The 20,882-nt window shown below is 27.0% G+C and overlaps 5 protein-coding genes and 1 non-coding gene across 9 annotated transcripts; 3 read left to right on the forward strand and 3 right to left on the reverse strand.

Annotated features, from left to right (window-relative positions):
* Window positions 1–21: 21 nt before the first annotated feature.
* LOC128667997 (uncharacterized) lies at window positions 22–1,554 on the reverse strand. Its single transcript, XM_053740079.1, has 3 exons — window positions 1,466–1,554; window positions 1,063–1,230; window positions 22–339 (listed from the first exon to the last, which is right to left on the reverse strand). The coding sequence occupies exons 1-3, from the start codon at window positions 1,527–1,529 to the stop codon at window positions 143–145; spliced, it is 429 nt and encodes a 142-aa protein (XP_053596054.1). The 5' UTR covers window positions 1,530–1,554; the 3' UTR covers window positions 22–142.
* Window positions 1,555–1,600: 46 nt separating this feature from the next.
* LOC103575776 (uncharacterized) lies at window positions 1,601–16,978 on the reverse strand. Its single transcript, XM_008555705.3, has 7 exons — window positions 16,908–16,978; window positions 4,403–4,774; window positions 4,107–4,342; window positions 3,926–4,032; window positions 3,657–3,818; window positions 3,097–3,592; window positions 1,601–2,121 (listed from the first exon to the last, which is right to left on the reverse strand). Exons 2-7 carry the CDS (start codon window positions 4,585–4,587, stop codon window positions 1,922–1,924), a joined length of 1,386 nt encoding a protein of 461 aa, XP_008553927.1. The 5' UTR covers window positions 4,588–4,774; window positions 16,908–16,978; the 3' UTR covers window positions 1,601–1,921.
* Window positions 2,388–2,494, forward strand: LOC128668145 (U6 spliceosomal RNA). The gene has a single exon (XR_008403911.1). It is a non-coding gene; the product is annotated as a U6 spliceosomal RNA (small nuclear RNA).
* LOC103571366 (uncharacterized) lies at window positions 5,097–6,635 on the reverse strand. The gene is made up of 5 exons (XM_008549541.3): window positions 6,406–6,635; window positions 6,080–6,191; window positions 5,748–5,977; window positions 5,559–5,655; window positions 5,097–5,441 (listed from the first exon to the last, which is right to left on the reverse strand). Exons 1-5 carry the CDS (start codon window positions 6,545–6,547, stop codon window positions 5,225–5,227), a joined length of 798 nt encoding a protein of 265 aa, XP_008547763.1. The 5' UTR covers window positions 6,548–6,635; the 3' UTR covers window positions 5,097–5,224.
* On the forward strand, window positions 14,443–15,986 carry LOC128667996 (uncharacterized). Its single transcript, XM_053740074.1, has 5 exons — window positions 14,443–14,677; window positions 14,892–15,003; window positions 15,106–15,335; window positions 15,428–15,524; window positions 15,642–15,986. The coding sequence occupies exons 1-5, from the start codon at window positions 14,536–14,538 to the stop codon at window positions 15,856–15,858; spliced, it is 798 nt and encodes a 265-aa protein (XP_053596049.1). The 5' UTR covers window positions 14,443–14,535; the 3' UTR covers window positions 15,859–15,986.
* LOC103576280 (protein lin-9 homolog) lies at window positions 16,811–20,174 on the forward strand. Of its 4 annotated transcripts, none has more exons than XM_008556433.3 (4): window positions 16,811–16,882; window positions 17,652–17,991; window positions 18,065–19,538; window positions 19,626–20,174. In XM_008556433.3, the coding sequence occupies exons 1-4, from the start codon at window positions 16,864–16,866 to the stop codon at window positions 19,815–19,817; spliced, it is 2,025 nt and encodes a 674-aa protein (XP_008554655.1). In that variant the 5' UTR covers window positions 16,811–16,863; the 3' UTR covers window positions 19,818–20,174. The 4 variants fall into 4 exon arrangements, with proteins under 4 accessions (XP_008554655.1, XP_014298806.1, XP_008554656.1 ...); XM_014443320.2 differs by lacking the exon at window positions 16,811–16,882 and adding an exon at window positions 16,971–17,127; XM_008556434.3 differs by lacking the exon at window positions 16,811–16,882 and adding an exon at window positions 17,151–17,404 and having other exon boundaries at window positions 19,626–20,173.
* The last annotated feature ends 708 nt before the right edge of the window (window positions 20,175–20,882 follow it).

The following is a 20,882-nucleotide window of genomic DNA, read 5'->3' on the forward strand; positions in this document are numbered from 1 at the left end:
TTATAAGTCGTAGCAATAATACTGAAATTATTAGTTAAAATTTATTTGTACTTATATTTGGATTTTATATTTACATTTACACGTACAATTGTCGTTAACAGTCTTTGTAAAGTATTCAGTTACTTGAATTTAAGGCAATCCATCACCGCGACACTTGTAATATTATCAGAGCAATTATACAAATAATATTAGGAGTTATTGTTGTGCTGCTATTGCATAAATCACCGCGACAAAAACACATATAGACATTTTTATAATTCTTCATTGTATAAGCACATCGTTCTTCACCGTCGTCTGGGCCTCTTTGTAAACACATTCTTTGTGTCGCTGTACCATACTCTGAAAAAGATTTTTTTTTTTTTTTACTGTCAAATAATTATTCATTATTTTTGACTTCTTTAATTAATAATTACTTTCAACTACTATAGTTGTTGTAAGATAAACAAACTTCCGTAGCTAAAGTATTTTTTAAAGCTTCAATCAATGATTTTTCTATTACGCAGTGATAAAAAATAATATAGTTGATGATTGATAAAAATTTAATGGCTCGATAAATTTTTAATAGAATTAAAATTTTTATTTTGTAGTTTATTTTAAAATTTAAAATATTTTTTAATTGCTCAATTCATCCGATGTATAAATGAAGTAACTGTTTATAATTTAAGTGACAAGATGAAAACAAAATTAAATATTCATAGCAATCACGTGATGCTTTGTCAATTTAAGGTGACCTTTTAAAATTACTTTTATTTTTATTTCTCGAAAAAAAAAGCTAGTGCATAATTTTTATTAATAATTTAGGTAAATTTAATTTTGTTTCGAAATTATTTTTTACGAGGGTATTAAGTAAAAAATTAAAATTAAAACTCTGAAAAATTTTGTCCATTCGTAGACTTTTTAAAAAAATATTAATGAAAATTTTAGATAATTTATTTAATTTAAAAATTACTATGCATTTAAAAAAAGTAGCCACTATACAGCAGATCAAAATATTAGTAATCAAAAATGTAAATAAAAATTATTACGAATATATTAAACCATTAAAATTATTAATAAAAGTACCATTATTCAAATTCGGTGATTCAATAATTTTACCGCACCATCCAGAAGCACAAGGAATAGTTTCAACTCCATGCTCCTTTTCAATCAATGTAATATTTGTCGTGAAAGGATCTTTGCATGATCCCAACTCTCCTCTCGACCTACAGTTGACACATCTTCGTAACAAACCTGAAAGGTCATTTTATTTAGTTTCAAATTATCACATATTTTCAAAAATATATACACCAGTCATCATTTTTTTTTTAATACACGAGAAAAAATAGGCTAGACAATTGCAAAAAAACAGTCAATTGTCTCTTAATCAATTTAAAAGTAACGAACAAATGAGAACAAGTTGTCATTGAACTCATCGGATGAGTGAAAGTAAATATATATATGTATATATATTGAATTCCAAACTCACCGTCAACATTTTTAAATCCCAGATTTATACTCAGCGCAACTATAAAACAAACTATCCACTTCATTGTCTTGATTTAATTAAAGTAAAGGAACTTAATTATAATTACAATTATAAATACAAATATTTCTAAAAAAATTATTTAAAAATCCAAAAAATTTGTAGTGAATTTATTGATAAAAAAGATAAAATTTAAATAGAATCTGAGTGTTTTTAGTACACAGCCATGTTGGAACACAGACTCAGACTGAAACTTCTTCAGAACCGGACACAAGTTTTAAGCCTTTCACTTTGTTACATACATCTTGAGTCCATGTAAGCACCGTGTGCATGTAAACCAATACTGGCATGTAAATTAACAGTTAAATTGAGATCTAAAGACTCATATTGTCTATTAGAATCGTCGCGCTAAAAATAAATATTTAATTAATTAAAATCTAACTTGAATTTAAATTAAATTTATCCAACAGCTTCGGCCATCCACAAAAGTTCCCGGTCTTCATCATAATTTTCTTTCTTAGCGAGATCTTCCAAATACATTTCATAAGTATACTTTAGATATTTATGGCGGTTTTTACACATTAAGAATACTCTTGCGCAGTAAACGAAGAACGCCATCAATAAGGCGTAGCCAATATACTTCATATGTCTTAGGACAGCTGAAAAATTGTTTATTTTTTAATGATAGACTGGAGCAATTTTTATGTAATTAGTGATTGGTTATGAGATTGAATTTAAGTAATAGAGGAAATAAATTTTGAATTTAAAAAGCATGTGTTAGTGCGCATGTGTGTGAATTGTGGGGACATTGATGTTTGGAATTGCTAGTAGATGGCGATTGATTGGTAGTTGGAAGATTACTTCGCGCAGGTGCTTGTGATGATGGTTGTTTAGTATATATAAAAGATTTGTAGGAGTAAATTACGTACTTGCTTCGGCAGTACATATACTAAAATTGGAACGATACAGAGAAGATTAGCATGGCCCCTGCGCAAGGATGACACGCAAAATCGTGAAGCGTTCCACATTTTTTTGCAATTTTTTAAAAAATATATATATATTATTACTTTATAATTTTATACTCGTGGAGTAGGTAAAATTATTTAAACAAAATTGTTTTTTGACAAAAAAATCAATTTGGTTTTTAAAAAACTTTAATTGTGCCTGTGTTGATATATGTTTGACTAATTATTTCAAATGTATGATTATTTTTAATAGACACTCAGAGAGCCGACTTCTAGTATTTTTTTAATCTTTATTCATTGATATATTTTATCAATAATGATAATAATAAGAAAAATTTGTAAAATTTTTTTTTTTTTTTTTTTTCAATTTGCGGAGTGAACGCAAATTAAATTGGAGGTGAATTCGGAGTGGATTTTTTATTTATTTAATTTTCTAGGAGTGAAATCCACTCCGGGAATTTTATTTTAAAATTAAAACTGAATTGGAGTCAATGCAGACTGAAATAAAATTCACATTACTCCGAAATTACTTCGCTGAAAAAAAATCTCCCGTATGCGTAATGATTTTTCACGAGAGTAGATTCAAATTAAAATAAAATCTGTATTTACTCCCGATTTTTTATAATGTAACTATTGCATTTATATAAATAATTTATAAAAAAAAAATACCTTCTGTAAAAATTGGAGCATTGGAGTCAATAAAAATTCTAAGCTGTAACATTTTTTGATTATCAACATAACAAGTATAGTTTCCCTTTTCATTTTTCGTTACTTTAACAAAATAAAGTGTCAAAAATGGATCAACGTGAACGTGATTCTCGTTGTCGTAATCAAATAAACTGTAAACTGTTTTTATTCCAGGCTTGAGTATAATTCCATCTTTTCGCCAGACGACCACCGAATTTAAGTCAGCTTCGGGGCAAATTACTGAAAAGTGTTCCCCCTCGATCAAAGCCATAGTTTTTTTGTATTTAAATTTATCTTTTACAACTTTCTTCTTTTTCTTTACACAGCTCTTACACGGTTGCTCCAATAAAAATTCAGGTAAGTTCCGCACCGCATCGCTTACTATCGGAAACAAGAATCCCAACAATTGCGATCTGCAAGGCAGCAATGGAGATCTTTCAAAAAAAAATGTCGTGTCTGTAGATTTAAAAGTTGGCGCCTAAATAATAAATATCAAGTGAAAATTAATTAAATGAATGTATTCGACAGTGAAAAATTCTTACAGCAGTTGAAATACGACTTTTTAATCTACATTGGGCTAAACTAGTTTTTATTCCGCGATTTTCTGAGCATCTATCACAAGGAGTCCACTTTGTCCACTCAGTAATAACTTCTAAAATTACTCCGGCATCTCGTATCATCGCCAAGGGTTTCATTAATGATACCTGTAATTAAAAAAATTATTTATTTAAAATTTATATGAAAAGTTACACAGCTTTCTTTTTCTCTTGAATCAAGAAAGCAAAAGTTTTTTAATTGTGAAAATCATTACAGCAAAACGGTGAGCAACGGGAACTAAATTAATTTTTCTATACTCTTCCCAATCAGTCAAATTTCCTCTGTGCATGTCATCGTAAGTTTCATTTCTTTGGAAAATAGCTGAAATTTTCAGTAACTAGTTAAAGAAAAAAAAAAAAAAAAGTAATCATAATAATTATTTAAAAAATAATTACGCTCTAGACGATAATTATATTGATTGTCAACATCTTGTCCTAATGATCCATGGCATCTATAAATACCAGCGTCTTGCTTTTCAAAATAATTGAAAAGCAAATTGAAGTCAGTCGTCAAATGAATGTGATTTTCTGACATGTTGTTATTCATATCGATTTCAACTTCTCGTTCAGCGAAATCTTTAAAACGGTCTTGAACGTACCACAGTCTAGGTTCTCTGTCACTTTGCTCATTGCTATAATGAGAAAATAAATAAATAGATAAAAGTTTATGACATAAAAATAATTATAGATACCAAAAATGACATTCAAGTTGAATAGTGGAACCAATTACTGCGTCAACTAACAAATATTCATCAATTTCATCCGAAACGATTAATCTCTCTTTATTTCTGCAATAAACGTCTACTGAAGTTTCTGAATTAGAAATGTTTATAATTATAATGTATGTAATAGTTATTATTATTTCAAATATAACCATAGCCTGTCGCGAGAATTCATTTTAGACGTGTACGTCATTAGTAATTGGAACATAAACAAATTACACTCAAATTTTTGAAATTTTTTAATTTGAAAATAATATGGACTCAAATGACATCTAGCAGCCAGAATAGAAGGCAGACTTATACGAATTTTGAAGCTTTGTAAAATCAGTCAAAATCAGTTTCCTGAAATAAAAAAGACATAAAATGCATGCGAGGCGAAATTTATGTGAATTCTTATAGACTTTCTTAAATTTCATATATCAAGACACGGCACAACTATTTTTCGAGCTCAAAAATTTAATTTCGATTCGCATACTGATTTTTGAATTCTGTAAATGCGCGGTTTTTTATTTTTATTTAATTTAAATTTTGTTAATTTATTTCAAAATTATAACAATTTAAAAATGTCTGGCATATTCACAATCTTTGAATGTTGCAGTTATCAGTATCGTTAATTTATGTATAGTTATAACTTAAATGTATAAATAAATCAGTAAAACAAAAATTATTTTTGTATATTTTGCTGCTATTTTTTTATTACTCAAATAAAGCGAGAAAATTACAATGACAGATAATATTCACTGTGGTCTGTGTAATTCTCGGTTACCAAAAAGAAATAATTTCATTACAGGATTACAAAGGACGCATTCTCAAATGGTTTGGGATCGCGTAAGTAACTTTGAGAGCCAGGATTTGTTGGTTTTTAGGCAGATAACGTAAATAAAAACTGATTCCATTAATGGGCTGAGGAAAACCTGGATCGGTAACAACTTCCTGTAAATCGATCCAAGGGTTGATATATTGACCTTTGTCAGTATCCTCTTTATTTTCACGAAATGAAATCCGATCCCTGAAACGAAACAAATAGTTAATGAAATATCTACAGCACTATCATACTTATGAATTTATGCCAATTCAAATTTTAAATTAATGTTAAGGCCTGAGATGAAAATAAAAATATAATTACCATTCGTCAATATCTCTTACAACTTCACCTTTACTATCATCAAATTCATCCCATCTATTAATATACCGTCCGCGCAATGATTTTCCTAACGTAACACCTGTTTAATAATTATAATAATTCAATTATTAAAAACTCTTATTACAAGTATGCAGTAATTATTAACAAGATTATGATAAATAAATAAAATACCAGTAACAACTGCATCATCTGGCAAAAGCATATCGCCTAATTTCAATTCCGTGATATCATAAGTTTCTTCTTGGCGATCATAAACAATTTTTTTCGAGGAATTACAATTATTTGAAACTGTCCACTTGAGGAATAAAGGCTCAATTCCTGAAGGTCCTTCAAGCGGTCCTTGTTGAAGTTCGAGGTAAAGAACTCTACCATGTTTTTTAAATCTCGCGCCAGTTGCAACGCTAATAAAAAAATTCATTTTTAAAATGTACTTTGATGCATTAAAAGCGCTTCTGTAAATTAAAATTATCTAATTTATAATTAAGTAATCAAACTCAACTTACTATCCGTCTCTAACTTTAACTGGATCAAAACAAATGGAATCTATTATATCTCCATTCAATAAATTTGAATTCATTTGTATTGCGTGTGAGCTGTAAAATCTAACAAAATTGGCTGAAAAAATTAATATATATATTTAAAATTATTATAGTCAGCCAAAAATGATTCTCTGATAATCATACCGTGAGTACAGGTTCAAAATTTATTATATACTTTGCATGAAAAGCAATTCACGATAATAATTACAATATATTATGGGAATGTACTTATATTGTGTGGAAAACTACTAAAAGTGGAATTATTTGATAGCAATGTATATTTTATTTACCTTTATCGCCATTTTCTTCCAATTTAGCCGGATTGTCTTTCTGAATTGTAACTAATTCTAACTCTCCCGATGACAGATTTAATTTAAAAATAATTAATAATACAAATAATGTAATATTTGATAAATTAAAAAAGTCCATCATTATTTTTTTTGATAACGGAGTAAAATTATTTTTATAACTTTATAACTTTCAGTGAAATTGTCTGATATGGCTGGAAAAGTTGTCTCTTATATACTGATATGATATTTAAGTTTGAACTTGTATATGTATATAAATTGTTGTCGGCGTCAGAGTCTAGAAATTTCGACACAAAAAAAATAAAAAATAATAATAATAATATTTAATTATAGTTGAAGATATTAATTATTTTATGTTCGAAACATAATTTTTTATTGACGTCAAAAAAGATAAATATAATAATAAAGATACTAATATTCTACGTAAATAATTTTTTTTCATGCATCGTGAAATTTAATCTAATAATATTTATTCGTAGTTAACTATTTCGATTACTCATACGAATTAAATTTGGAAATTTGGTCGATTATGAATGCCCTTAATTAGTTTCAAAAAAATATTTTTTTTTTTTTATTGTATAAATTATGTGTGCAACTGGAGCATCGCACATCAATAAAAAATTATGTTTCGAACATAATTTTTTATAGACGTCAAAAAAGATAAATATAATAATAAAGATACTAATATTCTACGTAAATAATTTTTTTTCATGCATCGTGAAATTTAATCTAATAATATTTATTCGTAGTTAACTATTTCGATTACTCATACGAAAAAAATTAGACATTGATATGACTCACAAATCGTGAAAAAAATTAAATAAAAAAGTTGATCAACTATTATTAAAATGACAATGAAATCACTAAATAATTTATGTGCGATGCTCTAGTTGCACACACAATTCATACAATAAAAAAAAAAAAATATTTTTTTGAGACTAATTAAGGGCATTCATAATCGACCAAATTTCCAAATTTAATTCGTATGAGTAATCGAAATAGTTAACTACGAATAAATATTATTAGATTAAATTTGACGATGCATGAAAAAAAATTATTTACGTAGAATATTAGTATCTTTATTATTATATTTATCTTTTTTGACGTCTATAAAAAATTATGTTCGAAACATAATTTTTTATTGATGTGCGATGCTCCAGTTGCACACATAATTTATACAATAAAAAAAAAAAAAATATTTTTTTGAAACTAATTAAGGGCATTCATAATCGACCAAATTTCCAAATTTAATTCGTATGAGTAATCGAAATAGTTAACTACGAATAAATATTATTAGATTAAATTTGACGATGCATGAAAAAAAATTATTTACGTAGAATATTAGTATCTTTATTATTATATTTATCTTTTTTGACGTCTATAAAAAATTATGTTCGAAACATAATTTTTTATTGATGTGCGATGCTCCAGTTGCACACATAATTTATACAATAAAAAAAAAAAAATATTTTTTTGAAACTAATTAAGGGCATTCATAATCGACCAAATTTCCAAATTTAATTCGTATGAGTAATCGAAATAGTTAACTACGAATAAATATTATTAGATTAAATTTGACGATGCATGAAAAAAAATTATTTACGTAGAATATTAGTATCTTTATTATTATATTTATCTTTTTTGACGTCAATAAAAAATTATGTTCGAAACATAATTTTTCATTGATGTGCGATGCTCCAGTTGCACACACAATTCATACAATAAAAAAAAAAAAATATTTTTTTGAGACTAATTAAGGGCATTTATAATCGACCAAATTTCCAAATTTAATTCGTATGAGTAATCGAAATAGTTAACTACGAATAAATATTATTAGATTAAATTTGACGATGCATGAAAAAAAATTATTTACGTAGAATATTAGTATCTTTATTATTATATTTATCTTTTTTGTCGTCTATAAAAAATTATGTTCGAAACATAATTTTTTATTGATGTGCGATGCTCCAGTTGCACACATAATTTATACAATAAAAAAAAAAAAATATTTTTTTGAAACTAATTAAGGGCATTCATAATCGACCAAATTTCCAAATTTAATTCGTATGAGTAATCGAAATAGTTAACTACGAATAAATATTATTAGATTAAATTTGACGATGCATGAAAAAAAATTATTTACGTAGAATATTAGTATCTTTATTATTATATTTATCTTTTTTGTCGTCTATAAAAAATTATGTTCGAAACATAATTTTTTATTGATGTGCGATGCTCCAGTTGCACACATAATTTATACAATAAAAAAAAAAAAATATTTTTTTGAAACTAATTAAGGGCATTCATAATCGACCAAATTTCCAAATTTAATTCGTATGAGTAATCGAAATAGTTAACTACGAATAAATATTATTAGATTAAATTTGACGATGCATGAAAAAAAATTATTTACGTAGAATATTAGTATCTTTATTATTATATTTATCTTTTTTGTCGTCTATAAAAAATTATGTTCGAAACATAATTTTTTATTGATGTGCGATGCTCCAGTTGCACACATAATTTATACAATAAAAAAAAAAAAATATTTTTTTGAAACTAATTAAGGGCATTCATAATCGACCAAATTTCCAAATTTAATTCGTATGAGTAATCGAAATAGTTAACTACGAATAAATATTATTAGATTAAATTTGACGATGCATGAAAAAAAATTATTTACGTAGAATATTAGTATCTTTATTATTATATTTATCTTTTTTGACGTCTATAAAAAATTATGTTCGAAACATAATTTTTCATTGATGTGCGATGCTCCAGTTGCACACACAATTCATACAATAAAAAAAAAAAAATATTTTTTTGAGACTAATTAAGGGCATTTATAATCGACCAAATTTCCAAATTTAATTCGTATGAGTAATCGAAATAGTTAACTACGAATAAATATTATTAGATTAAATTTGACGATGCATGAAAAAAAATTATTTACGTAGAATATTAGTATCTTTATTATTATATTTATCTTTTTTGACGTCTATAAAAAATTATGTTCGAAACATAATTTTTTATTGATGTGCGATGCTCCAGTTGCACACATAATTTATACAATAAAAAAAAAAAAATATTTTTTTGAAACTAATTAAGGGCATTCATAATCGACCAAATTTCCAAATTTAATTCGTATGAGTAATCGAAATAGTTAACTACGAATAAATATTATTAGATTAAATTTGACGATGCATGAAAAAAAATTATTTACGTAGAATATTAGTATCTTTATTATTATATTTATCTTTTTTGACGTCAATAAAAAATTATGTTCGAAACATAATTTTTCATTGATGTGCGATGCTCCAGTTGCACACACAATTCATACAATAAAAAAAAAAAAATATTTTTTTGAGACTAATTAAGGGCATTTATAATCGACCAAATTTCCAAATTTAATTCGTATGAGTAATCGAAATAGTTAACTACGAATAAATATTATTAGATTAAATTTGACGATGCATGAAAAAAAATTATTTACGTAGAATATTAGTATCTTTATTATTATATTTATCTTTTTTGTCGTCTATAAAAAATTATGTTCGAAACATAATTTTTCATTGATGTGCGATGCTCCAGTTGCACACATAATTTATACAATAAAAAAAAAAAAATATTTTTTTGAAACTAATTAAGGGCATTCATAATCGACCAAATTTCCAAATTTAATTCGTATGAGTAATCGAAATAGTTAACTACGAATAAATATTATTAGATTAAATTTGACGATGCATGAAAAAAAATTATTTACGTAGAATATTAGTATCTTTATTATTATATTTATCTTTTTTGTCGTCTATAAAAAATTATGTTCGAAACATAATTTTTTATTGATGTGCGATGCTCCAGTTGCACACATAATTTATACAATAAAAAAAAAAAAATATTTTTTTGAAACTAATTAAGGGCATTCATAATCGACCAAATTTCCAAATTTAATTCGTATGAGTAATCGAAATAGTTAACTACGAATAAATATTATTAGATTAAATTTGACGATGCATGAAAAAAAATTATTTACGTAGAATATTAGTATCTTTATTATTATATTTATCTTTTTTGACGTCTATAAAAAATTATGTTCGAAACATAATTTTTCATTGATGTGCGATGCTCCAGTTGCACACACAATTCATACAATAAAAAAAAAAAAATATTTTTTTGAAACTAATTAAGGGCATTCATAATCGACCAAATTTCCAAATTTAATTCGTATGAGTAATCGAAATAGTTAACTACGAATAAATATTATTAGATTAAATTTGACGATGCATGAAAAAAAATTATTTACGTAGAATATTAGTATCTTTATTATTATATTTATCTTTTTTGTCGTCTATAAAAAATTATGTTCGAAACATAATTTTTTATTGATGTGCGATGCTCCAGTTGCACACATAATTTATACAATAAAAAAAAAAAAATATTTTTTTGAAACTAATTAAGGGCATTCATAATCGACCAAATTTCCAAATTTAATTCGTATGAGTAATCGAAATAGTTAACTACGAATAAATATTATTAGATTAAATTTGACGATGCATGAAAAAAAATTATTTACGTAGAATATTAGTATCTTTATTATTATATTTATCTTTTTTGTCGTCTATAAAAAATTATGTTCGAAACATAATTTTTTATTGATGTGCGATGCTCCAGTTGCACACATAATTTATACAATAAAAAAAAAAAAATATTTTTTTGAAACTAATTAAGGGCATTCATAATCGACCAAATTTCCAAATTTAATTCGTATGAGTAATCGAAATAGTTAACTACGAATAAATATTATTAGATTAAATTTGACGATGCATGAAAAAAAATTATTTACGTAGAATATTAGTATCTTTATTATTATATTTATCTTTTTTGTCGTCTATAAAAAATTATGTTCGAAACATAATTTTTTATTGATGTGCGATGCTCCAGTTGCACACATAATTTATACAATAAAAAAAAAAAAATATTTTTTTGAAACTAATTAAGGGCATTCATAATCGACCAAATTTCCAAATTTAATTCGTATGAGTAATCGAAATAGTTAACTACGAATAAATATTATTAGATTAAATTTGACGATGCATGAAAAAAAATTATTTACGTAGAATATTAGTATCTTTATTATTATATTTATCTTTTTTGACGTCTATAAAAAATTATGTTCGAAACATAATTTTTCATTGATGTGCGATGCTCCAGTTGCACACACAATTCATACAATAAAAAAAAAAAAATATTTTTTTGAGACTAATTAAGGGCATTTATAATCGACCAAATTTCCAAATTTAATTCGTATGAGTAATCGAAATAGTTAACTACGAATAAATATTATTAGATTAAATTTGACGATGCATGAAAAAAAATTATTTACGTAGAATATTAGTATCTTTATTATTATATTTATCTTTTTTGACGTCTATAAAAAATTATGTTCGAAACATAATTTTTTATTGATGTGCGATGCTCCAGTTGCACACATAATTTATACAATAAAAAAAAAAAAATATTTTTTTGAAACTAATTAAGGGCATTCATAATCGACCAAATTTCCAAATTTAATTCGTATGAGTAATCGAAATAGTTAACTACGAATAAATATTATTAGATTAAATTTGACGATGCATGAAAAAAAATTATTTACGTAGAATATTAGTATCTTTATTATTATATTTATCTTTTTTGACGTCAATAAAAAATTATGTTCGAAACATAATTTTTCATTGATGTGCGATGCTCCAGTTGCACACACAATTCATACAATAAAAAAAAAAAAATATTTTTTTGAGACTAATTAAGGGCATTTATAATCGACCAAATTTCCAAATTTAATTCGTATGAGTAATCGAAATAGTTAACTACGAATAAATATTATTAGATTAAATTTGACGATGCATGAAAAAAAATTATTTACGTAGAATATTAGTATCTTTATTATTATATTTATCTTTTTTGTCGTCTATAAAAAATTATGTTCGAAACATAATTTTTCATTGATGTGCGATGCTCCAGTTGCACACATAATTTATACAATAAAAAAAAAAAAATATTTTTTTGAAACTAATTAAGGGCATTCATAATCGACCAAATTTCCAAATTTAATTCGTATGAGTAATCGAAATAGTTAACTACGAATAAATATTATTAGATTAAATTTGACGATGCATGAAAAAAAATTATTTACGTAGAATATTAGTATCTTTATTATTATATTTATCTTTTTTGTCGTCTATAAAAAATTATGTTCGAAACATAATTTTTTATTGATGTGCGATGCTCCAGTTGCACACATAATTTATACAATAAAAAAAAAAAAATATTTTTTTGAAACTAATTAAGGGCATTCATAATCGACCAAATTTCCAAATTTAATTCGTATGAGTAATCGAAATAGTTAACTACGAATAAATATTATTAGATTAAATTTGACGATGCATGAAAAAAAATTATTTACGTAGAATATTAGTATCTTTATTATTATATTTATCTTTTTTGACGTCTATAAAAAATTATGTTCGAAACATAATTTTTCATTGATGTGCGATGCTCCAGTTGCACACACAATTCATACAATAAAAAAAAAAAAATATTTTTTTGAAACTAATTAAGGGCATTCATAATCGACCAAATTTCCAAATTTAATTCGTATGAGTAATCGAAATAGTTAACTACGAATAAATATTATTAGATTAAATTTGACGATGCATGAAAAAAAATTATTTACGTAGAATATTAGTATCTTTATTATTATATTTATCTTTTTTGTCGTCTATAAAAAATTATGTTCGAAACATAATTTTTTATTGATGTGCGATGCTCCAGTTGCACACATAATTTATACAATAAAAAAAAAAAAATATTTTTTTGAAACTAATTAAGGGCATTCATAATCGACCAAATTTCCAAATTTAATTCGTATGAGTAATCGAAATAGTTAACTACGAATAAATATTATTAGATTAAATTTGACGATGCATGAAAAAAAATTATTTACGTAGAATATTAGTATCTTTATTATTATATTTATCTTTTTTGACGTCTATAAAAAATTATGTTCGAAACATAATTTTTCATTGATGTGCGATGCTCCAGTTGCACACACAATTCATACAATAAAAAAAAAAAAATATTTTTTTGAGACTAATTAAGGGCATTTATAATCGACCAAATTTCCAAATTTAATTCGTATGAGTAATCGAAATAGTTAACTACGAATAAATATTATTAGATTAAATTTGACGATGCATGAAAAAAAATTATTTACGTAGAATATTAGTATCTTTATTATTATATTTATCTTTTTTGTCGTCTATAAAAAATTATGTTCGAAACATAATTTTTTATTGATGTGCGATGCTCCAGTTGCACACATAATTTATACAATAAAAAAAAAAAAATATTTTTTTGAAACTAATTAAGGGCATTCATAATCGACCAAATTTCCAAATTTAATTCGTATGAGTAATCGAAATAGTTAACTACGAATAAATATTATTAGATTAAATTTCACGATGCATGAAAAAAAATTATTTACGTAGAATATTAGTATCTTTATTATTATATTTATCTTTTTTGACGTCTATAAAAAATTATGTTCGAAACATAATTTTTTATTGATGTGCGATGCTCCAGTTGCACACATAATTTATACAATAAAAAAAAAAAAATATTTTTTTGAAACTAATTAAGGGCATTCATAATCGACCAAATTTCCAAATTTAATTCGTATGAGTAATCGAAATAGTTAACTACGAATAAATATTATTAGATTAAATTTCACGATGCATGAAAAAAAATTATTTACGTAGAATATTAGTATCTTTATTATTATATTTATCTTTTTTGACGTCAATAAAAAATTATGTTTCGAACATAAAATAATTAATATCTTCAACTATAATTAAATATTATTATTATTATTTTTTATTTTTTTTGTGTCGAAATTTCTAGACTCTGACGCCGACAACAATTTATATACATATACAAGTTCAAACTTAAATATCATATCAGTATATAAGAGACAACTTTTCCAGCCATATCAGACAATTTCACTGAAAGTTATAAAGTTATAAAAATAATTTTACTCCGTTATCAAAAAAAATAATGATGGACTTTTTTAATTTATCAAATATTACATTATTTGTATTATTAATTATTTTTAAATTAAATCTGTCATCGGGAGAGTTAGAATTAGTTACAATTCAGAAAGACAATCCGGCTAAATTGGAAGAAAATGGCGATAAAGGTAAATAAAATATACATTGCTATCAAATAATTCCACTTTTAGTAGTTTTCCACACAATATAAGTACATTCCCATAATATATTGTAATTATTATCGTGAATTGCTTTTCATGCAAAGTATATAATAAATTTTGAACCTGTACTCACGGTATGATTATCAGAGAATCATTTTTGGCTGACTATAATAATTTTAAATATATATATTAATTTTTTCAGCCAATTTTGTTAGATTTTACAGCTCACACGCAATACAAATGAATTCAAATTTATTGAATGGAGATATAATAGATTCCATTTGTTTTGATCCAGTTAAAGTTAGAGACGGATAGTAAGTTGAGTTTGATTACTTAATTATAAATTAGATAATTTTAATTTACAGAAGCGCTTTTAATGCATCAAAGTACATTTTAAAAATGAATTTTTTTATTAGCGTTGCAACTGGCGCGAGATTTAAAAAACATGGTAGAGTTCTTTACCTCGAACTTCAACAAGGACCGCTTGAAGGACCTTCAGGAATTGAGCCTTTATTCCTCAAGTGGACAGTTTCAAATAATTGTAATTCCTCGAAAAAAATTGTTTATGATCGCCAAGAAGAAACTTATGATATCACGGAATTGAAATTAGGCGATATGCTTTTGCCAGATGATGCAGTTGTTACTGGTATTTTATTTATTTATCATAATCTTGTTAATAATTACTGCATACTTGTAATAAGAGTTTTTAATAATTGAATTATTATAATTATTAAACAGGTGTTACGTTAGGAAAATCATTGCGCGGACGGTATATTAATAGATGGGATGAATTTGATGATAGTAAAGGTGAAGTTGTAAGAGATATTGACGAATGGTAATTATATTTTTATTTTCATCTCAGGCCTTAACATTAATTTAAAATTTGAATTGGCATAAATTCATAAGTATGATAGTGCTGTAGATATTTCATTAACTATTTGTTTCGTTTCAGGGATCGGATTTCATTTCGTGAAAATAAAGAGGATACTGACAAAGGTCAATATATCAACCCTTGGATCGATTTACAGGAAGTTGTTACCGATCCAGGTTTTCCTCAGCCCATTAATGGAATCAGTTTTTATTTACGTTATCTGCCTAAAAACCAACAAATCCTGGCTCTCAAAGTTACTTACGCGATCCCAAACCATTTGAGAATGCGTCCTTTGTAATCCTGTAATGAAATTATTTCTTTTTGGTAACCGAGAATTACACAGACCACAGTGAATATTATCTGTCATTGTAATTTTCTCGCTTTATTTGAGTAATAAAAAAATAGCAGCAAAATATACAAAAATAATTTTTGTTTTACTGATTTATTTATACATTTAAGTTATAACTATACATAAATTAACGATACTGATAACTGCAACATTCAAAGATTGTGAATATGCCAGACATTTTTAAATTGTTATAATTTTGAAATAAATTAACCAAATTTAAATTAAATAAAAATAAAAAACCGCGCATTTACAGAATTCAAAAATCAGTATGCGCATTTTTTTTATTTTTATTGTTTATTCGCTTTTATATAATTTAAAATTGGTCTTATGTCTGCTACGTTCACACACATTCATAATTTTGAAGTAAGCTGACAATTATAAATTTTTGAATTTGTTTAAACAATTTGATTTAAAAAAAAAAAAAAAAAAAAAGAAAAATATGCACATATAGAAAATTTAAGAAACTATAGATTTAATTTTTTTAATATTTTTTTTTTCATAATTTATCCTTAAAAAAAAATTAAAAAATTATGAGACGTCAGCTAACTTTAGAATCATCTAATTTCAGTATCATCTCAAATTTAGTATATTAATACGTAATAATTGTAATTTATTAAAAAAAAATAAATAAATAAATGAGTCCCATCTCGACAATTAAAAATGAATTCTATTTTTGTGACTTCATATATATTAATATAAAACGTTATTTATCGTAATAAATGTATTATTTGTAATTTTAATTGTAACAATAAATTTATATTTATCGTAAAATAATAAAAAATATTTTTAATAAATAAAGAAAAGTAATAAACCGGAAATGATCTGTATTACCCGCCAGGTATCTAAAACGCATGCGCGCATAATGACGCGCAGACTCTCACCACGTGGGGAGCGGGGGGTAACGAAAACGCTTTGGCGGAAACACGTACCCAGAATGCCTCAGTTATTATCATCATGGCCGACACGATTGAAAGTAAGTAAATTTTTATCGTATTTACCTTTCAATAATTATCTCAAAAACCCTATAAATATCAACCTCGATAACTCAGACACCTTCAAAGTCACTCACTGCGCAAGTGTATCAATTATTTAAAGATCCACATGCAATAAATAACATAAATTTACTTTTTAAATAAATCCGTAGTCGTATGGGTTTAAAATTTCAAAAGTGACCAATGCACAATTCAAGCGGGACTGTCGTACAAACTCGAGCTCGAGGTTCATTCATGTTATTCTCTATTTCGATTTATCGAATAATCGTTTCATATTTAATAACAAATTTATAAATCTATATTATATATTTTCTTTTATTTGTTAAATATTTATGTTTATATATATATTTATACCTAAACATTTTTATTTTTAAAATACTAACCGTCAACTTAAATTTTCCTGTCGTATTTATTTTGTAAAAGTATCAACTCCTAGCAAACCCGTTGGTTATGTTGTAATTTAATTGTAAAAAAAAAATATATACATATATTTTTGTGTCAGTGTGAGTTTAAAAAAATATTGAATATTAAATTTAATTTATTGTTATTATTTATTTGTAAAATTAATTTTATTTGTTGATTATAAATTAAATAATTGAATTATTTATGAGGTAAATTTAAAAATAACGCGGGTTTGTATATAAATAATATATTTTTAATTTTAATTGTAATTTGAATTCAAATAAATAAAATAAAATATAATATTCAAATTTAGATATTTAAAATTACAAATTTATTTTTTTTTTGCAGACGAATCAGCTGAGACTTTGCTGTCAATGAAGAATGGCGGTTACCCAACGGTTGACGAGATAAAACAAGAGACACGTGATGACGAGGATGATGAGATGGACATTGACGAGCATCCTTATATGAACAATTCAATGGACATGGACGACGAGGACTCAGAGCCAATGCCCGAACTAGGGCCTGCTGCTCTGGGTCTCCAGCGAGTTGGAACTAAACCACCGCCTAAAAAATCAAACCCTCCGCAGCCTGTCCAGGTTTTGAACAGACGGGGAATGCCTGCCAGGATTAGGAAAAAGAATAAATTATTTTACGATGATATCCTGGTTAATCATCCTCACCACAGGTAATTATTTTCTTGATTATTGTCAGTGGTTAAGTAGATAATTTATTTACTTGAATTATTATTCATTTTGCAGAATTAAAAAAGAACCAGGAACACCAGAAGTCAAACCGTCACCTCGCAAAATGTTGAAACCATCTCCAGCTAAAAAACTTCTCAAAAGTCCAGCATCTGAGGAAAAGAAGAAGCCGGAGCGCGAAAAACCTTCACTGCTTCTACCTCCGACGCCTCCGCCGCCGCCTCCACCAGCTCCAGCAACGCGTACGCCATCGTCGGCTAAAAAAGACAAAGACAAAGATAAGGAAAAAGATAAAGACAAGGATAAGGGTAAGGACAAAGACAAAGATAAGGATAAAGATAAAGAAAAAGACAAGGAGCGAGAAAAAGTAAAGGAACCTGAGAACAAAGCATTGAGACCAAGTTCTCCAGATCGTAGAGTTGGTCAGAAAATAGGAATGAGGCTGCGTAATTTGCTGAAACTTCCCAAAGCTCACAAGTGGGTCTGCTACGAGTGGTTCTACAGCAACATCGACAAGACATTATTCGAAGGCGACAATGATTTTATGATTTGCTTGAAAGAATCATTTCCGCAATTGAAGTCACGTAAATTGACACGCGTCGAGTGGTGCAAGATCCGGAGGATGATGGGAAAGCCACGGCGCTGCTCCCAGTCATTTTTTGAAGAGGAGAGACGAGAACTGGAACGCAAGAGACAAAAAATTCGAATGCTACAGCAACGTAAGACTGCTGACGTTAACAGTTTTAAGGATTTGCCCTCCGAGATTCCGCTGCAGCTGGTGATTGGCCAGAAAGTTACCGCGAGACTGAGGAAACCTCAGGACGGTTTGTTCACTGGAAGCATCGACGCCGTTGATACCAGTAACAACACTTACAGAATAACGTTTGAACGGGCTGGCTTAGGTACGCACAGTGTACCTGACTACGAAGTATTATCCAATGAACCACCAGAGACAATAAGCGTGGCTTCATTTGCCCAAAAATTCCGACCACGGCACGTCCAATATGTACCGTCACCGCCTTATGCCTTGAAGTTGCGCTCACCGCGTATGAACAATGATCCGCTGATCTCCAACGCTGCTATTTCTTCAGCTAAAAAATCACAACTCGGTGGTGTCATCAATGGCTACCCAATGCGACTTCTAGACAACATTGTCCGGGTTACGAAAATATTAAACGCCAAGAAACAGAGAATCCAGAAGATCCGGGATATGAATACTGCCGCGGAAAAGAGCAAATCATTCGGCGATGAATTGCCGCCAGATTTTGAACGCAAGTACGCGGCTATTGTGGTTGAGTTGGAAAAAATGAACGCTACTTTGCAGGATTATTTGAATGACGTTCAAGAATTGTGTCAGGAAATAGCTCCGGAACCGAGTATCGCTGCTATGCTGGCACCAAGTCATTTACGCGAGAGATGCAGACAAGAAGCTGCTGACATGGTAGCGCGTAATAATATTATCAATGATAAAGGCCCGTCGAAAATGAATCAACTTGTCACTGATTTGACTGCTCTGATGCTTCAAGTCAAGGTAAATGTCATATATATTTTATTTTATCAATTTTCTATGTGCGATTAATTCTTATAGACTTTCTGTACTAAAATATTTTTTTTTTAGTCACTATCGGACTCGGACCGCAATGCCTATGAACTGAAGGTACTGCAAGGAACAATGGAACAAATCAGATCAAAATTGAACTCGAAAAATCAACAAGTATTTCAAAATTGCGTTGAAATTCATATGAAACATATTCAACTTGGTCTGGGACAAATGGGCGCGCTAACGCCATTCATGGCACCCAAAGCTTAGTTTATTTATTTTTTCGCTTTATATTTTATTTAATTTAAAAAAAAAAAAAATTATTTGTTTACTGATCAAGTTGTTATTAATTGCCGGTACTATTTGATCGGCTGTTTATAATGATGATGTAAAAAGTTTATCGATATAAATTAATAATACTTATAATTGTAATAATAATAATTATTATAATTATTATTGTTTAAATTAATAAATTTTAATCGAGATTTAAATTACTGTGGTTGCAGCTTGAATAATTATTTAAAATAAATCGATAATTTTTTCTTCATTGTTACTGATAAGTTTAGCAATAAGATACACTTTAATTACGGACTAATAAATATGTTATAAATAAAACACTTGTATATTCTTATGGTATAATTAATTATAACAATAATATTAATACTAATAATTATGTTATTATTATGATGATTAGTGATACTGTAAAGATTAATAATTAAACTTGATAAAAAAATTTCATTTAATTGTCAATTTATTGTAAATTTTTTTTTTTAAATTTAAATCGAGGCCATGTGTAATTTTACGCTGATTTAAATTTTTTTAAATAATTAAAATTAATTTTAGCAATAAAGTGGTGCCTTATCTGCCAGGAGATATTCTGCAAGTTAAGAATGACCGCTGGTATTTATTGGAACGTGACATTCGCAACAATTCGAAAAATTGATCACAACAAACCTGATATTGTGCTCTTTGACAAAATCACTCATGACATTCGTCATTGAGTTCTCAGCACCTGCTGAGTATAATATCGCGTTTAAAGAACACAAACATTAGATATATCAGGATCTCCTGTTTAAAATTGGCAAACTTTACCCAGGTTACCGTGTCATGCATATTATACTGATTATTGACGACCTAGAAGAGATGAATCAGTCTTTAGTATCTATTCTAGCATTAGCTAATGCTAGAATACCCACTTGTTCGTCGCAAGTTGAGCTTCTGGTATCGCGGATGCTGAAGGTTGTTATCCTCGGATCATTTCGCCTACGTAGACAATGATAGTTGGCCTGCTGCGTTTGCTAATCATCTTGTTGATGAAGTATCGTAGCAGTGGTA

The sequence above is a fragment of the Microplitis demolitor genome, chromosome 6 (assembly GCF_026212275.2).
Source record: "Microplitis demolitor isolate Queensland-Clemson2020A chromosome 6, iyMicDemo2.1a, whole genome shotgun sequence".
Taxonomy (NCBI): domain Eukaryota; kingdom Metazoa; phylum Arthropoda; class Insecta; order Hymenoptera; family Braconidae; genus Microplitis; species Microplitis demolitor.

Bases quoted from the DNA above. Each gene is read 5' to 3' on its own strand.
- LOC103571366 (XM_008549541.3), bottom strand. From the start codon at position 6,547: ATGATGGACTTTTTTAATTTATCAAATATTACATTATTTGTATTATTA. The intron at 5,978-6,079 runs GTAAGTTGAGTT...TTTTTTTATTAG, and splicing joins GTTAAAGTTAGAGACGGATA to CGTTGCAACTGGCGCGAGAT. The intron at 5,656-5,747 runs GTATTTTATTTA...ATTATTAAACAG, and splicing joins AGATGATGCAGTTGTTACTG to GTGTTACGTTAGGAAAATCA.
- LOC103576280 (XM_014443320.2), top strand. From the start codon at position 17,085: ATGCACAATTCAAGCGGGACTGTCGTACAAACTCGAGCTCGAG. The intron at 17,128-17,651 runs GTTCATTCATGT...TTTTTTTTGCAG, and splicing joins CGTACAAACTCGAGCTCGAG to ACGAATCAGCTGAGACTTTG. The intron at 19,539-19,625 runs GTAAATGTCATA...TTTTTTTTTTAG, and splicing joins CTCTGATGCTTCAAGTCAAG to TCACTATCGGACTCGGACCG.
- LOC103575776 (XM_008555705.3), bottom strand. From the start codon at position 4,587: ATGGTTATATTTGAAATAATAATAACTATTACATACATTATAATTATA. The intron at 3,819-3,925 runs GTAATGATTTTC...TTTTAATTACAG, and splicing joins CCGTTGCTCACCGTTTTGCT to GTATCATTAATGAAACCCTT. The intron at 2,122-3,096 runs GTATTTTTTTTT...ACAATTTTTCAG, and splicing joins TGCTCCAATTTTTACAGAAG to CTGTCCTAAGACATATGAAG.
- LOC128667996 (XM_053740074.1), top strand. From the start codon at position 14,536: ATGATGGACTTTTTTAATTTATCAAATATTACATTATTTGTATTATTA. The intron at 15,336-15,427 runs GTATTTTATTTA...ATTATTAAACAG, and splicing joins AGATGATGCAGTTGTTACTG to GTGTTACGTTAGGAAAATCA. The intron at 15,525-15,641 runs GTAATTATATTT...GTTTCGTTTCAG, and splicing joins GTAAGAGATATTGACGAATG to GGATCGGATTTCATTTCGTG.
- LOC128667997 (XM_053740079.1), bottom strand. From the start codon at position 1,529: ATGAAGTGGATAGTTTGTTTTATAGTTGCGCTGAGTATAAATCTGGGA. The intron at 1,231-1,465 runs GTGAGTTTGGAA...ATGACCTTTCAG, and splicing joins GGGATTTAAAAATGTTGACG to GTTTGTTACGAAGATGTGTC. The intron at 340-1,062 runs GTACTTTTATTA...AATCTTTTTCAG, and splicing joins ATCACCGAATTTGAATAATG to AGTATGGTACAGCGACACAA.